Here is a 22,402-nt window from a genome sequence, read left to right as displayed (position 1 = left end):
AACAAATGCCTGAAACATATGAAGATGCTTTTGTATTGACAAAGAGACGCAAATTAAAACTAGTATATCACTGGTGTCAGATAGGCATAGATTTAAAAAGTTTAGACAATAATTAAAAAGGTGATTGACATAAATACCATCACATGCTTGACATCTTTTTAGACAATTTAGCAATACCTATGAGCTAAAACTTTACTGTAATGATAACTTAAAAATTCAAATGAAGAAATTTTAAAAAATGAGAAATGAAAATTGGGAACACCACTGAACTGGAAATTCCATCTTGTTCATAATTGTTGCCTATCAGGAATCACTGAATAGACAGATGTCTCATGAATGACTTTTAAGGTTATTTTAGAATCCATTCCAGAATATAACACAAGTAATATTTTCTGGGCTGGAGCTCAGTGGTAAAGTGCTCACCTGGCATGCATGAGGCACTGGATTTGATCCTCAGCACCATATAAAAATAAAATAAAGCTATTGTGTCCACCTACAAACTAAAAAAATATATTTTCTTCAAAGAATTAAAAAGATTGTCCTCTCAGAAACAAAGGCATCTAAGATTGCAGAATGTAGATCATCCAAAGTTGGAAAACATTAAGAACATTCCTTTTACAACCAGGAATAAGAGAAAAATGTCAACTATGACTACTTCTCTATAACACCATCCTAGCCAGAAGACAACAGAACAAACTATTGCAAGGGGAGAAATAAAACTATCATTTGTAGAAAACTGAGTAAAAATAAGAATTCACAAAATCTTAGAAATAAAAGTTATCAAAGCACAAAAATATAAAAGTTAACCACATATAGATACTAGAAATAATCAAATAGAAATTTTTTACTTTAAAAGAAACCAATTATGATACCAGCAAATACTATACAGCATTTAAGAATCAATCTAATAAAATATGTATAAGATCAGAACACAGAAAATAAAACTTCATTGAAAGTTTTAAGTTAATATATTAAAGACAACTTGAAAAAAAAGTTGTGGAGAGATGGAACCCACATTCACAAATATGAAGACAATATTGTATAGATGAAGATTTCCCTTAAATTTTCTGAAGTCTTCGACAACTTCCCTGAGGACACGGCTTCTTTCATGTATTTATGTATCTCCTAAGCTGCTTTCTCCTGAGTACACTGTTAATAGCTCTCCTTGCCAACACCAAATTCTCTAAACTATAACATCACAGTAAAGTCTAATTTGTTCTGAATTATCTTCTTACTCAACATTTTCTTGATACCTATACTTGAAAATGATTCCCATTGTTTTGTTGTTCTTATCTATTTGCAGGGAAGATTTGTGTCTAAATTCTGTATTCCCATCTGCATATAAGGCACACTGTCAGCACAAAATAATTTTGCTGAAAAGAAATGGATATAAAGGTGAATTTTTTTCTTCACTGGCACCAACAACCAAAATACTAAATGTCAATAGCTATAATCATTGAATTACCAAATGTCATCACTTGAAGTACTGACTATAAGAAGAAGCTGGGAATAAAAAAAAAAAAGTAAGTGGTCAAGCTATTAAGTGACACCCACGTCAGTCATTTCTATTTAAAGGTGAACGTGAATCAACTCATCACTATAAAATAGAAAAATGTGAAAGAATCTGGAGTAAAGCACATTCTTCTGAAAGAGTATGTCTTATTATTCTAACATTACTCTTTCCAGGTCACTGCAGCCAGGGTAAACCTAGGGTTATGCTAAAATTTTAACAAAATTCCAACAATCAAAACAATTAACATGTCGCTAACCATATTTAAGAGAATGGTTTAGATTACAAATTAACAAAATATCTCATCATGAGCATATGAATTTCAGCTGAGGACAAATAGAGGAAGCAATATCTTTTTAACAAGAAGATCAATATTTAGGCCTTTATCCAAGAGAAAAAAAATCATACTAAAAACTTACATAATCATACTGAGGAATACAAAAAAACAAAGTTACTAGTACAAATACACCCCTAAAGCCAATCAGCACACAGTTATAGCTCCAAACACACTGCGTTTACATCCCTAAATTGTAAGAGGGTTTAAAACATGTTAAAGCATTAATAAATTCTCCATGTTGACTTTCCTGATGTTAAATCAAAGGGTGGGTATAAAAAGTCAACTCCAAAGTTAACTTCAGAGCACTTCTTCCCCACTTGCTATTTTAGTGCTTCAGAGACAAGTTTAGTTTCTTACCCCATTTCTACCACTAGCTCTTAGTGGAAGGAAAAACTGAGTTTAAGAAAGGTATATCAATGTAATTACCATTAAAAGTGTGGATGCAGTCAGGCACAGTGGCACATGCCTGTAATCCCAGCAACTCTGGAGGCTAAAGTAGAAGAATGGCAAGTCTGAAGCCAGTCTGGACAATTTGGTGTGAGACTCTCAAATTTTTAAAAAAGGATGGAGGACATACTTTAGTGACAATGATTCCAGGTTCAATCTCCAGAACTACAAAAAGGGAGGGGAAAAAAGTCTGGATGCCATGGAGATATTTACAATTCATATATAACCACACTGTAGGCAGGGTAGCATTCTATTGAAGAGAACTTCCTGAAATAAGATATTAAAACATCAGAAAATGCACTGAACACTCCTTGTGTTCATGATTACCTTAAAACTGCTTTAACAATAGAATCTTGAAAGTTCCTCAGTAAAAAATTAAGTAACAAAGATCCATAATTGGAAGTCCCCAAGACCACCTCCGCGTTCAGAAATTTGCTAGAATTCACAAAACAACATATACTTGCATTCACTCATGTCTAAGATAAATTATTGCAACACAGTAAACAGTACACAGCCAAGAAAAAGGAAACAAGTGGCCTCTAGAGGACTTCATGGAGAGCTTCCTATGCTCTCTCCTCATCAGAAAGGCCACATAGAATACCCTCTGCACCTAGTAATGTTTGCAATCTGTCTGCTAAGAGAAACCCATTAGATTCAGTACCCAAGGTTTTGATAGTGAACTGGTCATATGGGCACCTTCTGTGTAGCACATATCAGAATTCCAAACTCATGGAAATAAAGGTGTGCAGCACAAATCACATTGTTTGCAAAGGTAAAGCACAGTAAACCACCCTTATCAGCATGGGAAAACATCCAGGATTTAATTTCTCAGACAACATCTGAGAGGCAAACTAACAAGCAGGCTTTTTTAAGGATAGTAGTGTCTTCAGCTTGCTAACTTATTTCTGCACAGACATCACCAAGTGTCTCTAGTTAGTCACCATCTTTTCATAACTCTGCTCTATAGTGAATATTGTCATAGAGAAATACAAAGGCAAAAGTTTTATTTTTCTTATCTGAATATATCCCTTGGGAAAGGGGAAAGAAAACCAAAGTTTAAAAAAGTAGAAAATCCTTAAGTTGTGGCAACGAATGTATTCCACTACCTTATATCCTTATACATTTAGAAAGAGTTACATGTTAATGGTATATACTCCATTGCTGGAAAAAACAGCTGATAAAATATAGTTCAGATAGGAAGGTTATGAACCTATGCACTTCATCAACTACCTCGCCAGTATCTCTATTACCTAAATATATATACTAATGAAACAAGTTAAGTCTTAGAATAAAATTTCAGCTACTTAACAATGATTTTCAATTTCAATACCTTAAAAATTATTTACACCTATTGTCACAGAAATTCTAGTTCTGGAAAGTATCCCAAAATTAATAACCCAAAAAGTATCCAGGGAGATAGTTATAATTAAATAAATGTATATACTTTTTTTTTTAAGTTTTAGATGGACCTAAATACCTTAACTTATGTGATTAATTTATTTTTATGTGGTGCTGAGGATCAAACTCACTGCCTCACATGTGCTAGGTCAAACACTCTACCAATGAGCTACAAGCCCAGTCTTGTATATTGCTTTTTAAAAGGTAACACTAACTGGAGATATAGCTCAGTGATAAACTGTTTGCCTAGCATGCTCAAGACCCTGGGATTGATCTGCAGTCCCACACTAATAAAACATCAAAAAAGGGACCTTTTTAAAGACTGACAAAGATTAGAGAAAACACTACCCAGTAATATTAAAGTGGTAAGAATAGTTTTAAGAGAAAAAAAGCACATAAACCATGTTTTAAAATGTGCATTTTCCTTACATAATACAGTTATTTGATTGATAAAGAAGCTGTGTGAACTTAATAATTTTACCAACAATCAAATGAATTTCTTGTAAGCTTATCTTTTGAGTAACCCTAAACATAAATTTGAGCAAATTAAAGTTATAATTATTATCTTAGAGAATATAATTTTTAAAAACCTAAATTTAGAAATCCTTAGTCGCTATTTTTGCTTCCATAATAATCACTCCATTAGAAGAGTCATAATTAAATTCATAATTATCTTTCATATCAAAATTAAAAACAAGAATCCATAAATAATAAATATATAAATAAAAACATAAATCTAATTTATGAATCTGACAAAGTTTGAATAGAATGTTTCAAAATTTCCAATTTTTAAACCAGCAGCAGACCAAGCTTTTCCTCATTTTTTTTTTTTTTAAACAAATTGTACAACTGGGGCTGAACATACTTCGAGTTATTTTTTTAGTCAGTAATGAAAGTAATGAGACATGGAATTTATGTCTCTTGAGTGCTAATAGAGCCTTGTGTAGAACCCTCATGATGTTGAATTTAACCTTAACTTAAACCATTAATGGCTTTGTAAAATACTATTGTTATTGTACAAAGAGAAAATGTGATTAAATGAAGAATTGTTAAAATTCCTGAACATAACCGGAAATAATAAAGTTGAAGGAGGCTGATATGAACAAATTAAACATTAGCTAAAATTTCTGGTACTCTGCAATAAAGCCTGAAAATTATCGTGGCAATCCTAAAGATCGAGGTACTATAAAAAGAAACAAGCTACTATGAAGCTAATTGCTATAGACAAGAATGATTCAGAGGATCTTCTAACTTAAAAGACTTGGATTAGAATTTAAGTGTTTCTGAAGAATCCTATTAATACAAATAAATGTTTTGAACTTCACTAAAATTTTCTTAAATATATATATTTTGAAATTTGTCTTCCCAAAATGCTATATTAAATTGATGGTATACATTTGTTAAGAAATGCTATCTTAGAATCCAGGAATATCTTGATTATGGCTTTGGTCATTTTTCTGTCCAATGAGACTAACAGTAATATTTCTTCAAGATACTGCCATTAAGTTAAAATTTTTAAAAGTTAATATTATATTGACTATTTTAAACTGGGAACATTTTGCCATTCCTTTTCAGCTACTGGATGGGGGGAGAAAAGAAAGTTTAAATGGAAACAAATAGAAATTGGGAAAAGAATCATATAAGCATGCGTATGTTTTAATTGTGGATCTAATCCCCAAACACATTGTACAATATAAAACAAATCACCCCACCATCAAAAACTTCAACAAAATGAGAAAGTAAAAGCTAATACTAGCCTTTACTTTTCCCATAATAATTTCATTTTTCAATCAAATTCAGCTTTGCAAATAATTCTTAAAACTGGCTTAAACTGTTCTTAAGAGTACCATGCTTAAGAAGATCACAATAATCATGCAACTAATAAATTCAAAGTAGATTGTATATATAATCTCATTTGTTTAAAGCCAAATTTTTCAAAGTTGCATGTTGGATGACTACTTGCATCTTTAGCCTAAAAGATGTTTAAAATAATCTACTTATGTAATTTGGGTAAAATTCCCATTATTTTTATATATTTTAAATCGTACTGTCTTTCAAATAACTAAAATTAATATATTTGTCCCCCTGCTTGTTTTTACAAGTCTTCAAAAAGATAATCCAAACTATCCCTACAAAGTTTATTATGGCCTATAAAATTAAGGTACAAAGATTTTTTTCTTTCTGTGGCATTTTAAAATTCCTCAGATTCCACACACACAGAAATCATTTAATTAAACATAATAAATCTCATTTCCTCAAATACTAATACAAAAATTCTACAAAGTTTAAAGGTAAAAATCATTATCTCATTAATATCTGACAATTATTTATTATCAAAAAAGCATGTTATAATATTAGCCATAAGCTGATATAAACTGTTCACTGATTTGGTGAATATTTACTAATCAAATTAGGTCCCATTTAATCCTAGACGTTTCAAGCCACCAAGATGAAATATTCTAAGTGCCAAAAGGTTTACTTGAGAAAATTTGTCCATAACCCCATGTGAAAAAAGGGTAACTTAGATTCATAACTGCAAAAATCCTATGCTGACCTATCAGGACATACAAATTTTAGTTGGCAAATAGGAGCAAACTTTCTACACTTTAAAGAATTGTTCCATGATGTTAGGTGGATAAAATGAAAACAGAGTCAATTAAGAATATTGATGTTAATTGCCAGAACTGATTCCTTCACAAACCCTGTTTTCACAACAGCAACCCCTTGGCTTAGGGGAATTAAATGTTGCTGAACTCAACAATCCCTTCAGTTAAACAAACAGACCCCTCATAGAGCTGTCCAACGCTGCCCAAACTATCCATCCTTTAGTCGAATCAGTCAGTTTCATGAATTGTAGGATTTATCTTCAAGTCCAGTGCTGACTCAGAGGGTAGCTTGTTCCCTAGAGAAAACAACCAACAAAAATCAGAACAGCTACTGCTCATAAGCTCTTCCAACACCCAAGTGGAAAGGACAAACTTATTGGGTCCAAAAAAATAGTTCAACTTCCTTTCAACTACAGAAGTAGCCAATAAACTGTTGGCAACTATATGCCACAAGCAGTTCTTGGTTAAAGCTTTCACTAGGTTAAGGCAAGAATGTTAAACAGCTAATGAATATTATGAGAAAAGCTATCACACAAATCATATGGTTTCTCACTGAGGAAATATGTGGGGCTTATAAACCACAAACATTCTAAAGGCTAAAGCTGATTTTGTTTTATTTTGTTTATCTTTCAAAAGCTGCTTTCTAGTGTATGTGTTGGGGTGGGATAAATTAAACATCTACACCCAGAAGCAACTGACATGTCTAGAGTAGTTTTGCCTAATAAAAATAAACTCGTGAAGTGTTACATCATTCCTTAAATACAAGGTTCTCATTCAGTAATTAAGAGAAAATATTTTGAATAAAAGGCTAAAGAGTAATATTCTGTTTCAAGATTTAAAATAGTGATTTGCCTTCCTTAGCATGTCTAAAGCCAACAAAACAAAACAAAACAAAAATCAAATAAATCAACATGCACAGCCTTTGAGTTTCAAAAATACACCACAACAAAATAAAGGAGGCTTTCCATTTCATAAGTTGTGTTATTTGTTTTAAAAAATAAGCTATGATGGGGAAGGCAGGTGAAAACAAAACAAAACTAGAAGAAAGAAAGAAAACCAAAGAGTTTAAGCTAATTCAAAACAATGTAATATCATTTTGTCTTTTCTCTAAAGGGTTCCCATACAAGACTGTGCCCAGACAGAATCATGAAGGCTACCAGTACAACTTTACATTTTTAAAAAATTTATCAATGCCATTAATTAATTAAATGTCAAATACACCCTAATTAAAAATATTTCCTTCTCATTTCCAAGTTCTAATATGGAAAATTCTTGCTACTCAGCTAATAACTTCAGTGCCTTAGATATCAGATTTGTGGAGAACTTTACAGTAATAACCATGCATTGTCTTGAAAACTGTACTCATTTGAAATAGGCACTGGACATTCTGGTGATTAATGGTTTTTGTTTTTTTTAAATGCCTTGCTAATTCCCCATTTTCCCAGCTTTTCATAATTCCAGGGAAAAAAAGGCCTGAAGAGCCAAGACTCCCATAGTATGTGAGCAATGAATGATAGCTATTACATACTACCCATAGGAAAATGACACTCATAATTTTCTATATTCTATAGTTCAAATGAGATCTCTACTGAGAAAAGGTGAAAGCCTCACAGTTTCCTTAACCCGAATATTGGTAAAGTCTCTCCTGAGAAACAAGCCTTCTTTGCTAGTAGTTTAAAAACTGAAGCATTTACAGAAATGCTTCAAGCTTCAGCAAGTGCTTGATTTGAAATTTTTATTTACTTCCCATCACTTATTTATTAAATCAACAAAGCAGGCCCCAATTAATAATGCATTTGTTTTTTAACATACCAACACCAACATTATTTATTTAATTTGTGTTGGATTAGGTTATCTTAATGAAGACCTGAAACTAAAGTCTCCTGGACTCCTGTACATATATACAGATTCTTTATTTGGAAGATAGTGATTCTGCAATAATCTTTATTTAAATGCCCAAGTACTCAGATTAAATGAAACAAATAATCCATGTGAAACATAATTCTCATGTTACTGTGCAAAAAAAAAAAAAAAATACAGAAAAGGAGACTCACCCACAAATTTCAAGCTACTGTATTTAACAAAATACTAATACTTCACAGCACTATTAATCTCACTTAATAACTCTGAGTTAATGTAATAAACCTGACTCTGTAAATGCCAGTATTATCTGTGCTGTATAATTTAAAATTTGGGGTTATACATAGACTTCATGAGAGTTCTATTGGCATTCCTGATTTACAAGATCCCTAAGGATAGAAGTGGTAATTAAATCTTTAAGATTTGGTTGCCTGTTCCTAATAAACAGAGAGGTTATATTCCAGCACATCTTTCCAGTCTCTTCTACTACTAGTCTCTTCTCCCCACTTCTGAAAATCCCCAAAATACAATGTGTCAAATTTTGAGAAGATAATGGCAATAGTTAAAGATTCTGAGGTGGTATCAGGTACTTTAAATTCTCTTGTCTCTATATCATTTTCTGTTATTTCCCCCATGTTCTAGCCCCTATCCAACCTTTCCACATGCCTAGCAACTAATTTTAAAATGAAATACTACTGCTTGGATTATTTCATATTACTTAAAAATATTAATTTGAAGAGACAAATCAAAAAGAAACACTACAAAACATAAGCAGTAACTAAGAGCCTAACAGTTCTGTGAAGAGATCTATCCACATGAACTAAATAATTATAATTTAAACTGACATGAGGATCATCAACCCTTGTATTATTATGATACTTAGGGCTGACATTTAGCCAATATACACTGGTACCAAGGATACTTTGTCAAACATACACACACAATACCAGTTCGCAAATGGCCCTGCCCTAACCTAGCTTCTCCAAGCAAAATCCAAGGATTTTCCCACAATCAGCATTTTAAGGGTTATTCCAGCAGAGGAAAACAAAAACAAAAACAAACAAAAAAAACAGCTCCCAGCCTTCTGCTCAGTACCATGCTTAACGCCTAATTGGGATTTTCTTTAGATCTGTTCAGTCTCTACCTAACTCAGATTACATTACTTTTTCAAACTTCACTGACAGAATATTTCTTCATTATGTTAAATTGGTTAAAAAAATGGGGGAAAAAAGTCAACAAACTTCATGGATTCTCAATTGTATGTTTAAAGCCTCTAATGAAATCCTCTCCACCTTTTAAAATCCATCTCAAATATTTCCTTTTCCATGAAACTTTTTCCCCTGTATATCCTCATTCAAATCAGATGAAACTCACCAACCTTCAATATTTCTGTCATTTTATACTATTTCTCTAGAAGTAAAGGGGTATGTACCAGAATCTCCTTTGGGTATTTTTTAAAACACAGATAAAGGCAAATACTTCAAATCTGATTCAGTTAGTCTTCGATGGGGACAGGGTTAATCTGTATTTTTAAATCAACACAGGTGACTATCTTTAGAACAGATGGAAACTTCCTGGAACCACTGTATAAGGTCAGGTACTGACCAAAGTTCTAGGAACTTGAGAAATAAAACCCGGGGCTCATACTTAAGGTGCTTAAAATCTTTCAATTTTAATATTTACTATAAATCTCTAAGTGATATCACAAAAATGAACAAAATAATAAAAATGCCTCCAGAAGTATTTTAGGAGAAAATTACCCTATGTAAAACTAACATACAGACAAAAATCTAAAAAAAAAAATTTATGAGATACTTTAAAATACTATAAAAGCATAGAATTTGACAATAAGATCTAGAGACGTAGAAATGGTATCATGGAATAAGGTATTTGATCTTAATTAATGAAAACTAGGCAAGATTTCAAGAAACAGGAGTTTTCCATGTAGCAAGGTCCAAGAAGACAAAAAGACAGGGAAAAGACTGACCATGTTCACATACATATCCTTAAAGAATAGGATATTCCAGTTGATAGTAAAGTAGGTTTGACATGAGGTAGACTGGGAAGAATCTAGACTTATTTATTCAGAAAAGAAAGCTGGTAGTGTTTACTAGTACAGTAGTGTCCCCTTAGTTACATTTGAAGACCCCCCAGTGGATACCAGAAACCAGGACAGTACCAAAATCTATAAAACAATGCCTTTTCTATTTAAAGTAAGTTTTCAAGCACTGTGGCCATAACTTTTGCAATGTAAGATGCAACAACAAAATCAGCGTGGTTTTTTTTTTCAAAATTTCACAAATGGAAGACTCATTCTTACCACAGATTTTAGCAACCTCAGCATATGATTATTCTTTCTTTCCTGAAAACATATGTCTTCTTACTTAAAGAAAGCACTTCACAGCCTCTCTTTGGCATAATCAAGTTGCCAGATTTGGTATGCTTGTGTTTTGGGGCCATTATTAAGTAAAATCGAAGTTACTTGAACAAACAGTACAATGCTGAGACAGGTGATCTAGAATAAACAGGACAGCCAAGTAGTACACACCGCATGAATAAGGTGGACAAAGGGATGATCCACGTCCTGGTCCAAACAAACAAGATAGAGGGAGCCTTTATGGTAGGTAATTTAAAATTCATAAATTATTTCTTAAAATTTTTGATTTAATATTTTTGGACTGACTATAGATAGCCTAAACTGCACAAAGGGAAACATCAGGAAAAGGAAACTGCTGTAAATGTTGTTATTTTAATTTGAAAAAATATCTACTAAGTAACTAAACATGGTTCCTATCACAATGAAAGTTATATTCCAGTGGCTGTAAAGAGAACTCCCCATCCCATTTTATATGAATATGAAAGTTCCTAAAAAGGAAATAAACAAGGTAATGTGATGGAAAATTTTTTCTATGGTTTTTTTAAATAAATGACATTTTAGCTAAGATCTATGTGAAGAGAAGGAACCAGCCATGCTATGGGAAGAACAAATAGAACACACACAAAGAAAATGAGTCAAAAGGAGCTTGACCTATTTGATAATATGGCCAGAACCGAATATATTAAGAGAACGAGTGACAGTGAGATTACAGAAACATACAAGACACAGATTATGCAAGCCACAGTAGAAGGCTTGGATTGTACTCTAATAACAATTAGAAAGCAATTATTTGATTTATATTTAAGATTACTTTTGCTATTATATGGGGAAAAAATGCAAGGGTAGACCAGTTGGGCTGCTTGAACAGTACATAATGGAGAGAAGTAATCAGTTTAGCAATATTATATGAAAGCCAAATGACAGGATCTTATAAGCTAGTGAAGGAAAAGGAAGCAAAAAAAATTTTAAGCTTCTTATTCAAGCATTTTTCAGAGAGTTGTCATCAATTCATAAAAGCTCAGACAAGAAAAAAAACTTAACTCAGCAAATAAAATATAAAGATTAATAAATTTAAAAATGGACAGAGGTAACAAAGCAATGTATCTTAATTTCTGTAGGATGAATTCCTTGGTAATTAGGCAATTTTTATTATCATTTAGCTGGTTAAAGGGAGAACTGAAGTTGGATTCTAGTTTAGGATTCTTGCTACCTACAACTTTTTTATACAGAAATTATGCATCCACATGCACATGGAAAATAGCTACATAATAATCATATCAATAAACATATGGAAAAGAAAGTAAAGTTCCCCGTCCTTGTATCAAGACTAGTGGATTCTCCACTGCCCCAACCTTCCTAAGGCACCAGTTCTTAGCAAGGATTGGGCATTAGAATTACCTAAAAGACTTCATAAAACAGACATGTGCAGAAATGGAGAGAAAGAACAAGAAGGATCTGTGTGAGAAATAAAATTGGTAAATTTAAGTGGGAAACAAGTTAAAAATGTACTTTCTTCTGGGGATGAAGCAGTAGTAGGAATTGAACCCAAGGCCTGGTGCACGCTAGGTAAGATACTCTATCACTGAGTTATATCCCCAGTCCCTTTTATTTTGAGATGCAGTCTCAACCAAGATGGACTCAAACTTTCGATCCTCTTGCCTCAGCCTCCCAAATAGTTGGAATAACCACCATACCAGGCAAAGAATGTACATTTTAAAAGCATCTTAGGAAATGGTGCTATGCATCCTTGGTAAATTATTAAAAGATTAACAGTGAGCCAAGTTAATTTTTGTGAAATTTTTTTTTTTTTAATTTTTTAGTTTTCGGCAGACACAACATCTTTGTCTGTATGTGGTGCTGAGGATTGAACCCGGGCCGCACGCATGCCAGGTGAGCGCGCTACCGCTTGAGCCACATCCCCAGCCCAATTTTTGTGAAATTTTAATTCACCATTTCTAGTATTAATGGTTCAAGCCATGAGAGAAATCCATTAAAGTCAGAAATACTTCATGAACATAACTAAACTCTGCAAGAACTTTGTCTTATTGTACACTAGTATTGAAAGCTTAAATCATTATTATTAATATTTTAAATATTTTTTTTTGTTTTAGATGGACACAATATCTTTATTTATTTTTTTTAAGTGGTGCTGAGGATCGAACCCAGTGCCTGGCACATGCCAGGGCATGGCAGTGCAATACCACTTGAGCCACAACCCCAGCCCCCAAATTATTAAAATGGCAAAAGAGAGAGAGAAAATTACTCTTCCAAATTATGTTTCAAACAGATCATTTTTTTTTTTGAGGGTGGGATCATATTCCCCACTGATTTTGGTTTAAACACAGTATCAATTTATGATGAAACCCAATCTACAAATATGCTTAAAAGTTTCTCCAAGCCAGTTCTCCATGGAGTAATAATCTTCTTTCCTGTGAACATAGATGCATACAAAATTATCTTCAGTAGTTGAGAAGTAAAAAACCCTCAACAAAACTTTAAATTTCTCAAAAATTTTTGACATTTAAAAAGTTGAGGACATTTTACTTATTTTACTAAGTCATTTTATTTAATCCAAAACTACATATTTCTATTAAAATATATTACTTTTGACGAACCAAAGTTTTCATATAACAACTATATTCTTTTTATACGAATAAAGATGAAAAATTCAGAGCTCTCACATTAGGGAAATTAGGTAGATTTCAGAAAGATTATCAACCTGATGTTTGCCTATGAAAGCCTATTTCAACTCTACTCTGATTTTATGACATCCTGAGGTAGCTCTAAATCTTCCTCAAGGAATACATATAATATTCAAAACACAAAATTAATCTGCAACATAAAAAAATGATCACAAACCACATAATATATTTTTCCTCCAAAGGAATGAAGTCAATTCCAATGACTGCTTCTTCCTAAAGCATTAAGAAACAATGCACTTGAGCAAATTAAAAACAAACAAACAAAAAAAAAAACCCTCCTCTACAGAAGAGATCAAAATGCATATGGAATATAAGCACATAAGAAATACATCCTTCAAAACTTCAATTATCTATTATGTAGTTTTTAATTTAAATTGAGATTTGTTTTTATTATTAATAAATTTAGGAAAGGGCATGTGAAATTATTTAGTACAACTTTTATTCTATTTTTACTTAAGAATTAACAAAAACAACCATACAAAGCTACTAGCTATGAATTTTTCCAATTACATCAATACATTTGCCTTTGAGAATTTTAAAAAATTTTAATATTCCAGCTTAACTACATGCATGTGGACAACCATTAAAAAAAAAAACAATAAGAAAACAGAATTCTAATCTGTAAATTCAGTTAAGTTTTAGAATGGGCCAAATCTAAAAAAAAAAAAAAAAAACAACTCATTCTGTAAAAATGACAGTGAAGATATATGCTCACTCACAGATTATTATTTCATAGAGGCATGATTTCCTCATAGATCTTACTTATAAATGTCATTTTCTTGTTAATGTATTATAGCTTAAACCCAATATAAAGAAGTATTTTAAAAAATTTTTTTTGGATAAAGGTTTTTCCCAGAATTCAAATTAAAAGGTCCCTTACCCAAGTACTTGCTCTGATTCTTCCTATATGTATGCCTAATTTTGTGGATATTATTTGTTTTTACATGTATGAAAATTAGATTCTGAAGGAAGTATGCATTTTACACAGTTTTCTTTTTATAAAGTTGAAGCTACTAGAATTTCGTCTTCTATATACAAATATATGTAACAAGTTAACTGAAGTAAAAAAGAACTCAGGTCCTTTTCATCTGTAGGCAAATATACAGGAAAAGTTTAAAATGCTTATCTAATTACTGTATACCAGTAACATCCAATTATAACACCATGAATCATTTTAAAAATTATAAAAATATTATATATATATATTTAAATTGGTAGTTGGATACAATACCTTTATTTTTAAAATTTATTTTTATGTGGTTCTGAGGATCGGAACCCAGCACCTCACACACACAAGGCGATTGCTCTACTACTGAGCCCCAGACCCATATGAATAAAAAAAAGGACAAATTTCAACACATTCCCATAAAATATTATTTACTTTTCTTAAAACATAAAATGCTAATAGAAGGCACACGGATCTGGTCAAAAAAGTGCAACTTGGTTTCCTTCTCTGGTTTCTCACTAAAAAATATCAGCAACTGATTTATATAATATGGCTGAATATCTATTCATGATAGATGATTATGTGGACTACAGAGGAAACATTGTGAACATTAATAAAATGAAAAGGCTTTCTCTCAAAATATATTTAATCACATTGATCAAAAGCAAATACTTTCAGTTCTTTGTACAAATTTACTTAAATTTTATCAACCACACACTCCTCAATTATATTGGATGGAGATCAAGTCTGTACTCTCACTTTCTTTCCCACAGCTCCACACAGTGATCTTCCCTGGAGTTTAAATTCAGCCTTGCCTCTGTCAATAGCATCATTTTCAGATGAAAATGTTACTACCTCAACAAATATTAAAATATTGAATACCTGTAAAATGCAGACCCTAAATCCCTAAATATCTGATTAACTTGTCCACTTTTCCCACTTTTTAAAAAACTACTGTTAGAGTTTTCATTAAATTAAACTTAATTTTAAGAACTTTACTCCCCTAGGCTGTGTGGTAATTAACTCACTTTGGTCAGTATAATATTTGGACAAACAGAATGGTGACCTACCTGTCTATCCCCAAACTCAACCAAAGGACCTCAAATGATAGAATCTTTCCTAGCCTTTTCAATGGTGACACTCTTTTCATTCATAATTTAGATTATTTAAACAAAAGATCAAAACAAAACAGGGAAAGAAGAGTTTTTAGGTAAAAAATTCACTTTTTGTATTAAAAGAACTGTGGTCTTTTTTCTTCCTAAGCAATATGAAAAATATCTAGGAGTACACAGTATCCTTCATTCATAGTAATAAATTACACTGCTTTGTTTATAAACAAAAAGCTTGCTCCAAATTTGCTCCAAAGGCCTGGGATTGTGGGTTAGTGGTTGAACGCTTGCCTTGCACGTGAGAGGCACTGGGTTCAATCCTCAGTACCACATAAAATGAATAAATAAAATAAAGGTATTGTGTCCATCTATAACTGAAAAAAAAAGACAAAAATCTTGCTCCAAGTGTCTGATTATGAAGATTAATTATAAATATTCATAAAAAGTAATGTGAAAAAGTCGGATATGGTGGCACATGCCTGAAATCCCAGTGACTTGGGAAGCTAAGGCAAGAGGAGGATTGAAAATTTAAAGCCAGCCTCAGAAACATAGCAAAGCCCTAAACAATTTAGCAAAACCCTGTCTTAAAATAAAAAATAAAAAGGCTGGGATATAGTTCAGTGATTAAGCACCCCTGGTTTACTCCCCAGTATAAAAAAAAAAGCCATTTTAATTTTGGATTCCTGTCATATGAATACAAGTTTTTAAGTAATTAAAAACAAAAATTACAATCTGACTTCAAGAAAATGTTGTGAGGTCTGGGAATGCACATAGTAGTAAAGCACTTGCCTAGCATACACATGGCCCTGGGTTTAATCCCCAGCACCAGGAAAAAATGAAAAAAAAGCATTATGATTGAATTAATAAACACTCTCTCATTTCTTTAAGTACAAATTTAGTCAATATTTTATGACAGTTTTATGTTTATGTTGTAGTTGTTTCTTTTCTGTAATAGGTGTAAAGCATACACTTTAAAATGCCACATGTAAATAAAAGATATTTGACTATTAGCTCCAGACCCATAGGGTTTAAAATATTAACTAGCCACAGTACTTCTGCTACTCAATTTCTAAGTACTCTAGAAAACTTATTAGAAGACATAATATAATAATTAATTTACATTATTTTTGCGCACTGATGTCACCAAAGCAGAAGAAATTCCAATGGCCCAATTTTATTCAATTTATATTTATGATCCTGATTGTGCTTCAGTGGTTACCACAACAATAAATTCAACAAGAATCTCAGTGTAGAACACAGACATGAACCAGAAATGAAGCAAAACAAGCCTCAGCCAAAGGATAATTGAAAGGTCTTGTTACCTTACTCACAGTCAACAATTCAAACCCTTTTTTTTTATTGGCCCTATTTTTTATTGGTTAATTATAATTGTACAAAATGGCAGAATTTGCTGTTACATATTTGTATATGCACATGATGTAATGATATAATTAGGCCAATATCATTCCCCAGTATTCTCCCTTTCTCTTAAATCTTCCCTATCCCACCTTTCTCTTATTTTAAAAGAAAAAAATAAAAAAGTATTAAAAGATGTGTTTGTGCTCTTAGCCCTCAACAGACTAAGAGAAAAAGGGTTTTTAGGAAGGAGTAGAGGACTGGATAAAGCCTTAAGCAGAGCACTTGTTCTTAAAATGAAGTCCCAGGACAAGAAACAGCATCGGCTAGGAACACATTAAAGAAATTCATCCAGGCCTTCTAAGTCAGAAACTGGGAATGGGATTCAGCAAGCACTGGGTTTTAACAAGCCTCCGGTTAATTATGATGAACTCTCAAATTTGAGAATCTTATGTTTGAGGAAAGAATACTAAGAGTACAACAGTCATCAATAAAAAGCCATAAAGAACTCAAAAGTAGATCTAAAAAACTTTCCTGAGTATGGCGATTCACACAATACACAATGCTTTCAGGTACTATAAGATTCAGAGGCAAGAGAAAATCCTTACCTTCGAGGAATTATAATCTAATACCTTGGGGAAGAAGGCCCATGAAAAGGATAAAGAACTTAAATAAGTAATATTAAAACAAACTGCTCTATAAATCTGGATACCTAAAAAATATCAATTGTATTTTGGTTCAGTACAATTAAGAAGGCACATAGTGTTGAGAATGTGTCATCACAAAAGATGATTTTTTGGGGGAAGCAAGAGAATACTATAAATTTTGGCAACCTTTCTAGTAGAAAATTGGTAAAAATACAAAGTCCTAAATACTAAAACCCAAAGCTTCTGATATTAAAAAAAAATCAAATATCTTGAAAAGATTCATGTTCCTTGATGCTAGATAAACTGGTTACTGTAGCTGCTCTGTTGATGTTCTTAAAGTAGGTACAGGATAAGTTGGATGTGGGGTACACATATATAATACCAGCCACTTGGAAGGCTAAGGTAGGAGGACCACAAAGTTCGAGGCCAGTCTCAGCAATTTAGTGGCATAGGAGGTGATGATGAGCTTTTAAAAAAAAAAAAAAAAGATTCAAAAGATGTAAATGAGGGCCAGGGAGATAGCTCGGTGGTACAGCACTTGTCCTAGTATGCATGAGGCCCTGGGTTTATCCCCATCACCACATAAAAAATAAATAAACAACAACAACAAAAAGATTAAATACATATATATTTTTAGAAGATGTGAGATAATAACTCAAAATGCATATCCATGAAATAACCAAGATCAACTGAAAACAAAGTCTAGTTATTTAAAGCAACAAAAATCCATTCACGTTCCTCATTGCTTTCTCCCTTCTGACTGGAAAAATGCTAAGAAGCCACTTGACCTGGGTCCTAATAAGCTATGTAAAGGACATCCTAGCTGATCTGTATATCTGTCCTGAACTGTTATTAAAACAAAAAATTAATTTTGACATGTTTACCCTCTACATTTAGGATCGATATGTTGTGGCTGTTTAACCTAACAATACTTCACAGTGGGCAATAAGATTATGGCCCAGTTAACTATGGCTTAGAGAGCAACTGATGACTAAAAGTATATCAATATCCTTTTGATCTATACAGTTTTTTTCAAAGGTATATCACCCATTACCCCATCCTTCAAGTGACTATTTACTACAAATTACTTTTTATAGAAACACCATTCTAAAATCTGCATAATAACATCTAATTAAGAGAAAACACTTAGGAAATCATAAGAAAACATTTTATTTCAAACATATCAACATGTTAACAGATTCATGACTGAAAAATCCAGAACTAAACATATCACCATAAATACTGGCACATCTGGGATTTTGCTAGCACTCATGGTTATTTATGATTTACATGCCCACGTACATTAGAGGCTTTAAAATAACTCTCCTTTTACTAATTCCCTTCTCACATTCCCTATTCTAGGAAAACTACACATCTCAAAGACACAGTAAGTTGAGCTAAGAATAATTCAAGGAATAATTCAAGTAGTAGAAGCAGCTATATATTCTAACAGAATTAGAGGGTCACTCCGAAGTATACATGTAACACACAGCCTAGAGCATTTATTCACCAACACTATCTGTCCACTGGGAACCTAAAATGCCATAGGTATTGTTGAGCCAAAAGTTAGAGAAGAAATAATCCCTGCGGCTATCTGATTAAAGTAGAGGTCAGGGGAGACTGTGGAGGTGAGAAGAGCCGACTTTTAATTCTCCACATTCAGCTAAGAATCACAAACATTCTTGGGCATTTACATGTTCTTTCTGTTCATTCAGAACCACTACAACAAACTGATTCACTCCAGGCTCTAATTTTATATTGCTAAAACATAATTCCCTTATACATCTCCACCTATGAAATACAAGTAGACGTCACAGGATTTTCTATTTACAAGGAAATCTATCTGCTATTTAAAATTCCATTTAAGTCTAATACAAACTCACACTCTCTCTTTTTTTTTCTATTTCTCATCACCATCTTCATAACTGTTTACTGATCCACGTGTCACTAAACAATGGAATTTTAGATTTGGAAGACTTTTAAAAAATCATTTAATAATATCTTCTTACAGAAGAAATAAAGACTCTAAAACAAAAACACCAAGTGGTATATGGAAACCACAGCCACTTTAGCTGAAGAACTGGTACCACGTTTTTTCTAAAGGCCATCCAGTCACAATCCAATGAAAGCAGTCCCAGAGCCGCAGGAAGATTTTGCTGCAGTTGTAGATCACTGAATCTGTAACCTATGGTTAAAGGGAACACCTACCCACTTCCCATCCAGCCCCTACCCACTAATTATGGAATAAGACAGCCATAACAATGTGATTTAAACAGGAAGAACTCTGAAACCTAATAGGACAATTTAACCAAAGATTCCCCAACCAGCAGAATCTTATCTACCGGTAACTGTTTAAGCCTTACCTGACAGGTCTCCAAGCCAGCTGCCAGCAGCCATATCCCCCTCTGCGTCATAAACGTCTTGCCTCAGTTTCCTGAAATTCCCAACTGGGATGGGAATATAGACAGCTGGCATTCCCAACCTTGTTACACTCCTACAATTCTACTATTAACAACCTTCCCTGGGACATTACAGTCTGTATCCATACACATGCATAAACAGAGCAACCCCTAAGGGACGAGCTCAACATTATAGTGCAATGAAAAGCTCCTCATCAAAAAACAAAACAAAAGAACAACAAAAACATTGGAGACTCCTAATCTTAATGATAAAATAATTAATTTTCCAAACTTATATTTTAAGGTGTAAAAGAATTCTCAAGCTAGAGAACTTTGAAAGGTTTGAGTGAGTCTGCTGAACATACCTGAAAAACAAATAGTTATAAAAAAATGGAAACATGCAATTTTAAAATAATAATTAAAATTACTTTTAAAATGATTAGCAGTTTTTAGAAGTTTTTCAAAGAGGTTTACTCAGTCATTAAAATTCCCTGTACTTAAGAAATATGCACCAATTAAAAAAATTATTTCCCAAGACAAAAATAAACTTTTACTAAGTGAGTGAGCATTTATTAAGCACCATTCACACCTAAATTTGCTCCAAATGAGAAATGCCATGGTCCTTTCTTCTTAAGGAATTTGTAATATGCCTTGAAATCTAGATAAATATACAAAGCCATTTCAAGCATATTTTAATGCTAAACTACTTCTATTAAAATTACAAAAACAATTCAGAGAAATCAGTTCAGACTGAATTATCAAAATAAATTTATAGCAGAATTACTTAATTATCCCACAGAATCAATTTAATGGTGGGCTCTCAAAACCTAATCACAAGAAAATCTGTTAATAGTTATTCCATATTCAACATGGTGATGTTTAATAACTACATATTTCTACAATTTTTATTTTCAAAAATAATATCAATTAATAAACACAAAATAATCAAGAGCTTATGGTGTTTTTGAATGCCTTAATGTACAGCCTTAGATATACAATGAAATTTTTAATATTAGCTTAGATATACTGCAAAAACCATAGATACACCCTATTGGAAATTTTCTACTTTCCCAATGGTATATTCATTAACTGGATCTCAAAAATCACTAATACAGTTTTAGTAGACATATCTGTAGATTTTATTTTACTCACACTAGTGTTCAAGTCCTTATCATCTGCCCAGTTCACAATGTTTTACCTATGCGACTTATTAAATAATATTTTCCTCAGGTTTGGCATATTCTCTTTCAGTCTTAGATCAGTTTTATGAACAAACACATATGCAGAACTAGTCTAAAGAAGAAAATAACTTACAATCGTAGAAAGTTCCATTCAACAACAAAAAAAGGAAGAACAAGTAGCAGTGAATGGAAGACAGACAGAATTTAGCTCAGCATAATACAAAACTATTTTAATCCAACTGGAGAACCTTTGGAGCTAATGAATTCTTTATTACTATAAGTTACTAATCACAAAATAGATGATAATTTGTCAAGAATGCCACCTTAAACTGCCACTACTAAATCTCAAAGTTTTCACCTAGGTTAATGACCAATAGCAGATTACTTACTGCCTAAGCTTACTACTATGCAATTTTGATTAACTTAATCTCATTTCCTCATCTTATAATATGAAATGCCAGAGAATTAATAAATCACAAAATTGTATCATTTATTTACTATAGAACTTTAAAAACTAAAAGGGATCTTCTTACCAAAACCTTCAACATCATACAAATAGACTATTTTTAACATTTCCATTTATAAAATATTTTGAAATATTTTAGTATTTCTGAGTAAGAATGAGTATTAAATATTCATTTCTCCTTTTCCTCTTTTCTTCCCCTTTTTCTCCCATACCTTTCCCAAGATTAAAATAAAAATAACAATATTAGCAAATTTTGCCGATCAATTTGACACCATCACTGTCAAAACTACATACTAAATGATTGTTTAATACTTCAAAAAAATTGGATTAAGAACATAAAATTTTCCTTCTTGAGTTTTTTTTTCCCCCTCAAAGAAACAGGGTTGGGGATATAGCTTTGTGGTAGAACACTTGCCTAGCATGTATGTGGCCCTGGGTTTGATTCCTAGAATGGCAAAAACAAGGAGGAGGAAAACAAAACCTACAATGAAACTGACAATAAATGAAAACAAATAATGATGATGCTAAGTTTAATATCATAATTATTATTCTCCCCAAATCAATCACATGAAATTTATTTATATAAGGAATGGTCCAAAAATCTGCACTGTCCTTATCTTGAAGGAATGAATATTTGAAAATGCTAAAGTCAGTAGAGCTCTTTTTTAAAATTTATACATCAAAGGTAACATTTTCATATTTAAGGACTCATCTCTGCCCCTCCTAAATGCTCATAATCAAACAGAATAAATTCAATTCCTGTGTCACAACTGTTAATGAAAGCAGATGATGGATCAAGCACACTATCCAGAAATTTATGCTGATGGTGTTGCTTGCCTCTCTTACTTTTAAACATACTGTGGAACTATCAATTTAATGCTGCTATAATTAGAAGTATACTAAGTCATGGCTTACGAAGTCTATTAACAAATTAAAGTACTCTTAGGAAAATGTTTGATGAAAAAAGAATAGGGAGCATTTAGTTTTCATATTAAATTGTTTTTTGTGGCAGAGAAGATTAAAGCATAAACTATTATTTCATATATTTATGATAGCATAAT

General features: G+C 32.3%; 1 protein-coding gene across 8 annotated transcripts in view; it reads right to left on the bottom strand.

Annotated features, from left to right (window-relative positions):
- Pan3 (poly(A) specific ribonuclease subunit PAN3) overlaps positions 1-22,402 on the bottom strand; it is a 134,077-nt gene that overhangs the window by 43,797 nt on the left and 67,878 nt on the right. The window contains exon 2 of one of the 8 annotated variants that reach the window (XM_026388362.2): positions 6,477-6,594. The exons of the other annotated variants lie outside the window; for them this stretch is intronic. Coding sequence (XP_026244147.1) covers positions 6,477-6,540 — 64 coding nt within the window. The 5' untranslated portion in view covers positions 6,541-6,594. The remainder of the gene's footprint in view (positions 1-6,476; positions 6,595-22,402) is intronic. 8 annotated transcript variants of the gene reach the window in all.

This window comes from Urocitellus parryii, chromosome 2, assembly GCF_045843805.1.
Source record: "Urocitellus parryii isolate mUroPar1 chromosome 2, mUroPar1.hap1, whole genome shotgun sequence".
Taxonomy (NCBI): domain Eukaryota; kingdom Metazoa; phylum Chordata; class Mammalia; order Rodentia; family Sciuridae; genus Urocitellus; species Urocitellus parryii.
Note: the sequence above shows the minus strand (reverse complement) of the source record. Positions and strands in the feature narration are given on the sequence as shown.